The sequence below is a fragment of the Gnatocerus cornutus genome, chromosome 5, assembly GCF_029298725.1.
Source record: "Gnatocerus cornutus isolate USDA-ARS CGAHR chromosome 5, icGnaCorn1.1, whole genome shotgun sequence".
Taxonomy (NCBI): Eukaryota; Metazoa; Arthropoda; class Insecta; order Coleoptera; family Tenebrionidae; genus Gnatocerus; species Gnatocerus cornutus.
The window spans coordinates 10,819,729-10,832,243 of record NC_142237.1 but is presented as its reverse complement, the minus strand read 5'-3'; the positions used below and the strand labels follow the sequence as shown (position 1 = coordinate 10,832,243).

Genomic DNA, 12,515 nt, shown 5'->3' with positions numbered 1-12,515 from the left:
TACCCGACGATAGATGGCGCTAGAAAGAAAAGCGCGGGAAAAATCGTTTTTTAAATTTATTTCAAAAGATTTCTTATTCAAATACAGTTATTTTACAATTAGAAATTTTATTAATAAAATTAAACATGCAGAAGATAAAATTATTTTGTCGGTTTCTTTTGAAACGGAGGATTTCTGCCTCCTTGGCCTGGTTTTCCGGCGGCACGTCCACCGAAATTACCTAAAATCATAAAACTCGCTTAATAAATCTGTTAAATAAGAAAAGCAATGTACCTCGAGCAGCAGGTCGGTTTCTTTGGTTTTGTCCACCGCGGCCACTCTTCATATCTCTACCTCTATTCTTCACCACTGCTTCTTCTTTAACCATATCTATAACCTCATCAGGAATACGTAAATACTTTATTGTACTGCCTCTAATGTAACATTCCGGCATTCTCCAAAATTTGTCGCCATCCTAAAAACTCAATTTTTAACATCCATTTCCTATATAACTTCAACAATTACTTACTCTGGAAGTACAAATTACTTCACGTAAATTAATATTCATCCAATTATCACAGCTAACCAAATGTCCATTGTAAGTTTCACCGTTCTTAAGTTCGACCAACTAAAAGCAAAAAATTTAACAATCGGCGTTTTTTGATTTTTTTGCTTATTTTACCATAGGATGGTTCTGGGCTGTGCGTAAAAGAGATAATGGGAGCTAAAACAGATAAAAGATAAATCTCCTAGTACTTAAAATGACATTTTTACCATTGCAAAATTGTAGTTCCTTTTAAATTTTCCAAACTCAAAATCATATAACCTAAAACTTTTCGTTTGACAGTTGACTTTTGCGGTCCTTGAAACAGCGATGCGCCGACTCAAACTGCGCATAAAACAACGAAGCGTAGAGTAAAGTAAGCAGTTCTCTTTAGTGCGTTTATGATTTTGACATCACTCTGTTTAAAAATAAAGAGAACACAAAATCTTAGTCGTAATTTTTCTAACAATTAAAAAATTTTAGTATAGTCCGTGCATTACTGTCATTGTTCTTGCTGGCGCCACAGCGATGAAATTTGGGGAGGTTGCTACTTTTAACCTATTTATTAACTGTACCAAATTTCAAAATTCTGGAGCAACAAACTCAGATTTTAGAAATTTTTATTACAAACTATAAAGTTTCATAATTCTATAAAAAAAATTGTATTATTGCTTGTGTTAGAACCACAGCGATGAAATCTGGGGTGTTGATATCCTTAACTCGCTTATTAACTGTGCCAAATTTCGAAATTCTCAGACAACAGATTCAGATTTTAGACATTTTTATTTAAGACAAACCTAAAAGTTTCAAAATTTTATAAAAAAGAATAGAAAAAGGGAAAAAATAATAATAAAACTCATTTAAAATGCAAGCAAAATTTATTGTATAAAACAACTGCAACTTCTCCAGGTATAAAATATGGAGCCTTTCATCAATCACACATAAGTTACAGTTTGCAGCATATTTAAAAATCATAACAGTAGCTGCGTTTTATTGCAATTTTACAATCACAGAGTAGAAGGCTAATTTGTTTGGAATGTTGAATTTTTATGAAGCTATCAATGTACGCATTTAAAATTCAAATATATTGATGTTACTGATTTCCTTCACCTTATTACGAATACATTTTCTTTGGTGTCACAGATAAAAAGCCATTAAACAACTCAGCCAGTAGACGTACAATAACAATATCTGAAAATAAAGTTCTCACTTGTGGTGGATGAAAATAATATCGATTAGAGTTGTAAGAATTACTCAAACATTACATTACAGTTACAACTTATTTAAGTTTTTGGAGTCTACTGCAAAAATTGCGAAAATTTCAGTAAGACACAGCTGATATCGACAAAACTAGAAAACAACTCCCATCTTAAATAACTTAATAATTATAACATGTTTATAAAACACTCGCGTTTGCAAACAAAGATATCAACAGCTTTGAGTCGTTTCCCAATTCTTATACTTGTAATAAAACCTTAATCTAATCATAAGTTGTACAGGATCTGATCCTTTAAGGCGTTTTAATAAGCGTGTTTATGAACTTTATATCATTAAATCTAATTACCTACTTTGGTGGTGCGTTTCTAATAAATAGTGTTTGAGACTAGGCTTTGATTAAGATAAACTAAACAAAAGTATAATTATCGCTAAGCAGTATAACTTAACTAGATGGACATCAAAGAACAATCATTCCATTTGACTGGAATTTTCTAAAGTGGCGCAGCAACAATTAAAGCTAATCTTAAATCGACTATCTGAAAAATAGGCAACAAGCCTACTGGTCCCTAAATACAAATATCTAACAAAAACTACTTATACATTTTGTAAAAACTATATTTCAAATTTTGAATTTGTGGATTTTCGTTTCAGTAATCACATTAATTCGTTGTTGGATCCTTAAGTTAGGCACTTTTTTATATGTATGTATCTCAAACGAAAATGGTGTTATTTTACTTACTAACACCACATGGCGTAGCTAAAATAATTAAGTAATTTTTTTTGGCATTTATTAGTTCTCATGTACTCAGACCAACTATTCTCTGTAATTACTTTACAAAGTAACTGGTCATAACAAAAATACAGAAAAAAACTGAAATCGTTCAATAACTTACACTCAACGAATAAGAAACACGTTCGACAACAAACTTACTACAATATTATGAGTCTGTTTAGCACACGACTTTTTCAGGTATTTTAACCTGTTTTTCCAGTTGGTTTTAAAAAGCAAATAGTTCTAATTGTTTTTCTAATTTGAACTTTTCTAAAGATGCTATATTAATTTTGGGCCTAAAAAGCTTAAAAAACTGGCCAAAATACCTTAAAATGTGTGCTAAACAGACCTATCTTCATAGTAGTAAGCTTCACATAAAGCAGTTTGTGAAGAGACCTGAGTGAAATGTGAGTTAATTTAAAAATACATAAAAAATAGATATCACGTTCCCTTTTGTGCCCATTTCATGTCGTCGGCACGAGGTCTATAACCAGTAGTTTGCTCAATCACCATTTCCAATATACTCCAGAAGCGTAATTTCTCCAAGGGCCAATTTAACCAGCCAGTGGTTATGCAAAAGTAGGTTTCATGAGGGGCGACGTGATGGATACGATGGTGGCGGCGTGGTAGAATCACATGGTACTCCTGAAGCCACACCACCCAACCAGGCAGGCCGAAGTACGTGTGCGACCACTTGTGAATCTAAATTGAAGAATGCGAATGTTTTTATCGGTGTACTTTTAGAATACACGTGTTTGTATTGATTTTTTATGTTAGATAACTGAACGGTGTCACAGGCAAGAGAAAATGCGTTATAAAAGAATTTTTTTGTCTTTTTCTGAACTGTAGATGTGTTAATTTTAAGCAAAATGGTGTTTAGAAACAAAGCAGAGTAGACATGCTATCAGATCGATCAACAAAGTACGCGACGTTAATTGCTACCTGGGGCTAATGATGACAGTTCTTCGTGTCATCCTCACTGAAATAAGTTATTAATTTGTTTGCACTACAATGTAAACGGCGCCTTGCACTTTGGTTGCAGTTTTAGTGCAACGGGAATATTGAATTAGAAAATATAATGAAAATTTTCCCCTTTGTCAACGGCGGAGAAAAATAAAAATTTGTATCCTTGGTTGTGTTAGAGCCACAACGATGAAATTTGGGGAAATTAATACTTTTAGTTCACTTACTAACTGAAAATTTCAAAATTCTAAAGTAACAGACTCAGATTTTAGAAATTTTTATTTTTGGGACAAACCAAAAAGTTTTAAAATTCTATAAAAAAAATGTGTCTCTGGTTGTGTAGAGCCACAGCGATTAAATTTGGGAAGTTTGATACTCCTGACTGATTTATTATTTGTACCAAATTTCAAAATTTTAATGCAACACACTCAGATTTTAGAAATTTTTATTTTTAGAACGAACCAATAAATTTCAAAATTCTATAAAAAAAATTGGATCTTTGGTTATGTGAGCGCTACAACCATGAAATTTGTACCAAATTTTAAAATTCTGAAGCAGCAGAAGCAGAATAGACATGCCATCAGATCGATCAACAAAGTTATTGAAACGCGACGTTAATTGCTACCTAGGGCTAATGATGACAGTTCTTCTCTTTGAAATAAGTTATTAATTTGTTTGCACTATAATGGAAACGGCGCCTTACACTTTGGTTGCAGTTTTAGTGCAACAGGAATATCGAATTAGAAAATACAATGAAAATTTCCCCTTTGTCAACGGCGGAGAAAGTCGCGTGTTAAAATGTTTCCCCTCACTTCGTGAACTGCAGTATCCAAAGCACAATAAAAATAGCAGGGAAATGGTAAGTTATGTGCGCTTTTCGTGACTCAACGTTCAATCTCAGGCTTTCCTTTATCGAACATAATTAAAATCAATAACCGAATGCGCACAAAATTGGATTAAGCGTTTTAATTTAATCGGCACATTTCAACACACCTGATTGGTCATTGCGACAAACAGCGCCAAAAGAAACACGTAACAGTTCCAAACAAATTTCTTTTGGACATCATCCTCGGGCAACGACAGGAAATCCCAAACCATACGAGCCAAAAACGGAATGGTCACCATGAAATTATCACCATTGGTTTCAATGAAGTCGTGACGAGTTATAGATGTGGGATCTATATGGTGCTCTCGGAACGGACGAAGGAAATTCTGTCAAATAAATTGTTGCAAATTTAATTAACGGCGAGACTGGACTTAATGGGTTCATGGGGGTTATGCACTCGTACAGAAACAAACACTTTCTTGAATTCGAGAACTCACTTTTCCTAATATTGGCAGTTCGACGGAGCCCCAAGTGTCGGCGGCCCAGTGCACTAGTCCAGATCCGAAATCCGCCGTCACGATGCCGCAGAATGCCGCCACCATAATTGCACTGAAGTTATCCATTCGAACGTGTATGATGATGAAGAAAAAGTTGACCACCATGAGCGTTATGCAGATTCCCACGCAGATGCATTCTTGAGTGCGCTTTCCTGAAATTTGTATAATTTAGTTACTGAAATAAATAAAATCCTCACTCAAAAATTCAAACGGATAGTTATTTGTTGACGTACGTTCAAAATTCGACCGGTTTTAGATTCTGCGTGAAGTTTTGTGTTAAACGAGCACAAATAACATTTTTGGCTTTTTTTTGTCTTTTCTGGGTGATTTTCAATACTTTTTTTTCAAGGTGAAAACGACGATTAATACCTTTGGCCAAAAAAACAAAAATTGAAAAGTTTTTATCGATTGAGTCATAATTTTTTTTCGCGAAAAAATCGACTATCAATTTTGAGCTTTTGAGAACTTTTTCTAACGTAAAATAAGCCGAGAAAAACGGTGGGTCAATATTTTTAATAGTTTCCGAGGTATTTAGCTTTAAAAATTAGAAAAATAAAAATCGACTATCCGAAACTTTGATCGGCCATAACTCAATTATTTCTTGTTGGATCTGAATTTCAATCTCAGATTTGCAATCTACGGAAAATTTTGAGTAAAATGAGCTATAATAACGCAAGTTTTCTCCAAAAAATAAGCGAGATATCGAATTCAAACATTTTTACTGAAGTTTTAGTCATGAATTTTTCCGGAAAGCTCCAAATTTCGACTATTGGAAAATATAAGTATGATTTCTTAGCGAAAAAATCGGTAGAAAAACGATGTCAAAAACCGAACGAAGAAGGTTTACATAGGCTGCGAGGTGTTCCAAGTGGCTAATATCAAATGACTCAGGAGTGCCATATAACGTTTTATCCACTATTCCGCAATTTTTACCTAAAAGCAGTGAAACAGATCCGACAAGAAAATTGACAACGTCATTGTCGTAGTCGCTATTCAAATAATACAACGGTGAGTTATAAGTGTCATTTCCGTTAAAACCCTCGTTACTATTCAAATCACAATAGTTATATCGCTTTTATAAGCGTGTATTAGATACAATTATTTATCTACGACCACTTAATAATTCGCTTATAATAATTTGTTCGCTTTTAGACAAATAATGATGGCTACAATAAGATCCGACACGATAATGAAATTCGTCGACTCGGATTGGCTAAAATCCATTTAGTAATGACAATAGTACAACAATTTTTCAAATGGGAAAAAGTGAGCCATGAAAAGAAATGTCAATTAATTACAATTTAATTCTCTTTATTAATTAATAATATCAAAACTGAATAAAATATAATTTAGTTGAAGTATCACGATAAAAGTACCTGCACGCTTCATACTGCATGAATTGGTGATGGCAAAGTGCCAGAACAAGCGTGACATTTGATCCTCATGTAAATAAATTTATTTTATAGGGGAGTAACAGATTACCAGTGCTAATCCTGCTAGTCCGATATTAAAGAAAGTCGTAAAGACATTACTATTATTTATTTAGTTAAATTATTATGGACTTCATTTTTAATTCAAACGTCATTGTAAAGATGAAAAATAATTGAGTTTAGCGGGTCGCATGTTTATTTCAAATGTCATCAACGCATAACAAACTAAGGTGATTACATTAAGTGTTTACAATAATGATGACAGTAGAATCGATTATTTGGTTTACTGTCGGTATTATAATCTGTCGATTAGATCAAAATTAATAATAAATGTGGTGCTCCTACAAAATGGCAAAACTGGGTTAAACAAAATGCGTTTAAAATAAAAGCTTTTTCTGTGTATTTTTAACTTTTCTCAACTTTTAATATTTGTTTAATTAAATTCAAATTTATTATAAAGATAAAGAAATCGCCGATTTTTTACTGTAGATTCAAAAAATGAGCGCGAAACAGTACTCAAATCTCGCTTTAAAAAGTGAGCACGGACTAACAGAATTAATATTTTTGGGTATAAAGTTTGAACTTATTTTTATTATAATGCTAGAACATACGAAATCTGCACTACAAACAAAAAAATCATTTTACCGACATGAATTTCATGTTAGATAGCAATCTACTAATACTTCTAAAATATTAATACAAAATTCGTGTCAAAAAAGATAATCTTTTGTCAGTACAGTGATGGTTATTTTCTAGAAATAACAATCCATTATAATGACATGCGATTAAATATTAGCGGTAGTAATAAAAAAATAAAAATAATAATTATAGTAATAGTAAATGACATCCTAAATCTGGCTTTCGGAAAATTAAATATAAATTCGAGTAAGAATATTACAAATGGAGACGTTTTATTTCTGTAGAGAAACTTTCCAAACATATTTTTTGAATAAATTACAGTAAAATTGCCACAAAAACAAAAACAAAACAAACATTGCAGCGATATTTTTAATCTAAAATATTTGTGTACGATACTATAACTGATAAAACAAAAATTAAAATGCATCAACAAACAAGTTTTACTACTTGCATGACATTGCAAAAATTAGGGGGTTTGCACTTATAGTACGTTTTGACGCTATTTTCTCTTAGTAATAATTTGTTGTGCTATAAAAGGGCTATTTGTTAGTGTCATAACTCATAAACTCATAACAGCTTAATTACAAACTATGGAGTTTAAAATTTTATTGGTGGTTTCATTCCGCTCGCTTTTGCTTATAAAATGAACCTTCTTCTGGCCGTAATAATTTTTAACGATGTGCAATATTAGTTTACAGCGAGTTATTAAACAACACATGTTTGGTACCTACCATGTAATTTTGTAATTTTTCCACACAAAAAAAAAATGTGTCAGTATTACGTATCCATCTGTCCCGCTTGAAAATGGGACATCAGTTCAACGGACTTTTTTATTGATCATTCGTTTTAATTATACAGGGTGTGGCAAATTTATTAAAATAATCGTGTGTAGATAATTAAAAAAAAACTTCCCAACCAACGCTCTTTATGGGGATTATTATTTTAGTTCGCTCTAATAAGTGTGATAAGAAAGCTCGTAAATCCACGTGATTATTCACGTCTTAAAACTAGTTTTAAAATAACTGATAAGTGATAAGATAACTAATTGTAAGTGTAAAAGATAAAACAAAGTCCAAGTGAAATAACTGCAATATGACTGGATTTGTTGTAGGTCAATAAAATGTTGAAAAAAAAAGTTTTCAGGAGTATTATGGCTGTTTTGTTAGCAAATAAGTTTATTTTCGGTTTGAACCAGTGCATTTTTGCATTTAATTAATGTCGTCATAATTTGAAACGGTTTGAACTTTTCAACGCCGGTTTGAACCGCCCTCAAAGGATATTTGAAACCTGTTTCGTTTAACACAAAAGTCAATTTTAATACGTTTGGTTGGTGGCTGAAAATTAGAATGTCTTATTATTTCAAATAAAGTAAAACAGTTTTGCAACGCTTAATTTGGTAAAATTTTTGAGAAACGTTTTATGAAGAAATTCTTTAAATAAAAACAATCTCCGATACCTATCAAATCGGAGTTTGATTAACAGTAGATACGTTATTTTATCGTGTAAGAAATGTCCCAAATTATAAGTGTGTGAGAGCACGAACCATTGATATCATGTGAAATAATTACAACCTGTTATCTTTCATTAGTAATTTTTAGCTCAAATTTGAAGTTGTCATAAATAACAGGTTTAAAAAATTGCAATTTTAATGTCATCCATTTGACAATAATTGTTGACGTTTGAATAGTGAAAAATCATCAGTCACATTATACATAGATTAATTTAGTTTCTGTACCTAAATCAGGCTATAATCGTCAATTTTCGTCACTTAAATGGTAAATTATAAAATGTGCATTCAACTGCTACTAATCCGTTTCCTTATGTAACTTGTTGAATTAAAGCGTAAAAAAAAACTAACTTAGCAACTATTTAAGAAGTTCCATAGTTTTTGCATGAATTTCTAAAAATTGAAATTTCGTCAAAATCTACTTTTCACGAAATCTTTAAGAACGTCATTTGTAATCTTTAAATACATAGCGTCACCAATAAAATTAATTATTATTTTGTGTTTTAAGGTGGAAAAATCATCTCAAATAATGAAACAATCTTTGTTGTGGTAAAGTGTAATTTGACTTTTTGCCGCACAACCACAGCTTTTCCGCATTGCAGCGCAAAGTCAGGGTTACTTTTGAAGTAGGTAACATACATAAGTAAATTATTTATACTAATAATAAAAGCAATGATATTAACACCAAGGGCATGGAAAATACTTGACGGCATCATTCATAAAAATCATACTAATAAACTGATAATGGTGATAATAGTCCAACGTTATATTTATAGGTAAATATTTACGTGAATAACGCGATGTATATAACACGTGAATGTTACGTTTTCTACGGGTGCTTAGTAGTTTCATGGTTTCCACTATGATAAAATGTTTTAAATTTTAGTTACTCATGCAAATTTGGCTGAATTTAAGTAGAGTTGCTCCTTTGCAAATGTGATTTTAAAATAAATGAAACTTGAAAATTAAGTAAGTCCTATCTGTTGTCCAAGAAATTGAATGTCTGATTGATACCGGATAATTGAGTTTCTGCCGTGACCGCCCTCACAATATTCCGACTATATCGACAATACAATACATTTTTTACAAACAAGAATTGATTTCTTTTAAATTATTTCATGAACTCCTGAAAACCGGACAGATAAGTGGACAACAAATTTATTGATCTGAATAAGTAGTCTTTAGCGCTAATATGTTTTTTGAGTAAATATTGAAATATATCAATTTTGTTTTTCAAGTTGACACCGTAATAACTTGTCAATTTTTAATTGTTTAAAACACGCAATTGTTTACTAAAAGCGCAATGTAATCTTCTTTCAAAGCATCAACCCGCGATCACATTTTTTTGCATTTCGGTATTCAGAAATAGTAACAAGAGTTAATTTAATAATTTTATTTAATAATTTACAACCGGCTCGAATAATTGATGTTGTTATTTTATTCGATGTTTGCTTATGACGAGGAAGTTTGATAAACAGCACACCACATTGACCGCATTGAAATTTAGTGATGCCGGAATACACGACATTTTATTAATGCTGCGTGCCTTTTATTATTGAGACATTTTAATTTTAGTCTAACAAAGGTCAGGTTTGTCGATTTATAATCAATATTTATACATATCAAGCAATCAACTTCATCTTTCAAATCTACAATCTATTACTCAAAATTTTCTACTTGTTAGTTTCGACAGTCAATAATGTTCAAATTATTATTATTCCAACAGGCACAGAAGCGTAGGTACATTTTATCTGACGGCACAAGAATACATAATGCGCGACTGACGCCGCTAGAATCGGTTAGGATTATTCTAGTAAGGTTTATTATAAAAGACTATTCCTGCTCATTTATTATTGTAATGAATCAACTGGGATTTGTAGAAACACGCTCATGAACTCTCTTTAATTCTGTTTGACATACTTTTAGGCATGAAGTTAAAATCGACGAAATAAAATTTTCTACATTCGGAAAATTTAAGAACGAAAAATTGCGAGAAAAACGATAGCGAAAACCGTTTCTTTTGATCTGTCGTAGTTTTCGAGATATTGAGCACAGATTGTTTCAAACCTCCAAAAATGTGGCCCTCTGGCGACAACCCAAAAACTCGGACCAATAGTTTACGAGTTATGGCAAAAAAATGTTCATCGTTTGAGTAGGATTTTTTTTTCGCAAAAAATCGATTATGGAATTTTGGGTTTTTGAGAACTTTTTCTAACATAAAATGAGCCGAGAAAAACGATGGCGCAAACCGCATTTAATAGTTTCCGAAATATTTAGGTTTAAAAATTAGGAAAAATGAGGAAAAATGAAAATCAACTATCCGAAACTTTGATCGGCCATAACTCAATTATGTGTTGTCGGCTCTAAATTTCAATCTCAGATTTGGAATCTACGGAAAATTCTGCGTAAAATGATGTAAATATCGCAAGTTTACTCAAAAAAATAAGCGAAATATCGTTATAAGAAATTTGGCCTAGTTTTAGTCGTCATTTTTTCCGAAAAAAATCAAATTTTTGACTTTCGAAAAAACCAAGAATAAATTCTTTGCAAACAAAATACGAGAAAACCTATAGTCATAGTAAAAGTTACAAAATTGTTCGAACGGTTTTCGTTAAATTCAGTGTCATAGGCGTCGAATAATGGGAAATCCAAGGGGGTTTGACTCCATTAAATTATTTTTTTGCAAATTTATAATCAACAGTGCTTACTGATGCTGTGGCTAATAGAATTTATGTGAAAATGAAAAAAAAAGGTAAAAAATGAGAAGGAGCTTGTCTTAAATAAAAATAAATAAATAATAATAGTGAGTATTAAAGTCAATAATGATGTCATTGTTAAACTGGGCTTTTACCTAGACGACAGACAGTTCCATTTCACACCTCTTTAACCATTTAAATACTAGTCACGTGCAGTTATTATAAAATAAATATTACATAATAAAAAGAGCTAAAATTTTTTTGTTGGAGTGTAAGGTTTCTTTTTTAGAAGCAACACAATTGAACAAAAAAGTGCTAATGGGCGAGTATTGTGTCATTTTCCTAACATTTAGTTCAAGTACAATGAAAAATAGGTATTTCAGTTTTAAATATTCGTCGCACGCATAATAATGGTCACACTCACAATTACCCTGCTCTGGCTTATCGTGTCTGTTGATCGGTGTTCTCGTGTTTGTTCTATTATACTAAAATGTGGGTCAGGACGGCGAATGGTAAGATCAATTTATTTGATCAGAATTAGAACTGTTAAAAGTGGGCGTGCGACACCCGCCCATCTTCATCCACCAAAACCATTTGTCTAAGAACCTGGTGAACAATTTCAGGTGTACAATAGCGGAGTTTCATTGAACGTCATAGTCAGTCTTGGTTTAAAAATAGCCTAGGTCTTGCAACTGTCGCCAAAAATTATGTCATCATCGCGGAATTTCATTCATTTGATGTAAACATTCGTACCAGTGCTGTAAAGATTCGCCAACTCCTGGGCGCCTTTATGTTGAGGTCCCCACCTGGGCCGGATTTTCTCCTCCTGCGTGACGGCACAATTGGCGTTGGGATCGTCTTCGAGCATCGAATTCTCGAAGATTTGTTGTTCAGTCTTAACGGGAGCCAAGATCTTATTGGCCATGATGTCGAGGTGCTGCTCGGCAAGGACCTCCTTAACACGTTTCGAACAGGTTAACGGAAGCGGGAGGGCCATCTTCAGAGATATTCTGCACCAATATCACAACCCACAATAATCACAGACAGGTCGACGTTCATGTCGATGAAGTCGCTTGGAAGCGACGTCACAGCACACTGCACACAATCGAAACCACAGCGCGACTGAACTTTTGTTGTTGGCGTCACCGGCTTGACGGTTACCGTAGAGGTGTAGTGGCGTAGGGCGAAGCGGATCTGTGCGTCACCCAGGACAACTCGGAACTCGCTGAAGGCGGCGGCCGCGAGGACCCTCCCCTAACGCCGGATGATCCCATTTCTAATCTCATTTTTCAAAATTGCCAAATTCCAGTCAGAAGATTATCCAATTTTAAAACAATGCTTAAAGAGTTAAAAAGACTTTGACAGGACACAACGTTAAGACCTG

The 12,515-nt window shown here is 32.9% G+C and overlaps 2 protein-coding genes across 2 annotated transcripts; both read right to left on the bottom strand.

The window, feature by feature from the left end:
- Positions 1–39: 39 nt before the first annotated feature.
- On the bottom strand, positions 40–1,029 carry LOC148174416 (uncharacterized). Its single transcript, XM_088036825.1, has 6 exons — positions 1,024–1,029; positions 754–909; positions 662–703; positions 509–607; positions 274–454; positions 40–220 (listed from the first exon to the last, which is right to left on the bottom strand). The coding sequence occupies exons 1-6, from the start codon at positions 1,027–1,029 to the stop codon at positions 141–143; spliced, it is 564 nt and encodes a 187-aa protein (XP_087892951.1). The 3' UTR covers positions 40–140.
- Positions 1,030–1,382: 353 nt separating this feature from the next.
- Positions 1,383–12,221, bottom strand: Kua (Plasmanylethanolamine desaturase Kua). The gene is made up of 4 exons (XM_088037210.1): positions 11,885–12,221; positions 4,800–5,011; positions 4,470–4,688; positions 1,383–3,215 (listed from the first exon to the last, which is right to left on the bottom strand). Exons 1-4 carry the CDS (start codon positions 12,126–12,128, stop codon positions 2,955–2,957), a joined length of 936 nt encoding a protein of 311 aa, XP_087893336.1. The 5' UTR covers positions 12,129–12,221; the 3' UTR covers positions 1,383–2,954.
- Between the last annotated feature and the right edge of the window lie 294 nt (positions 12,222–12,515).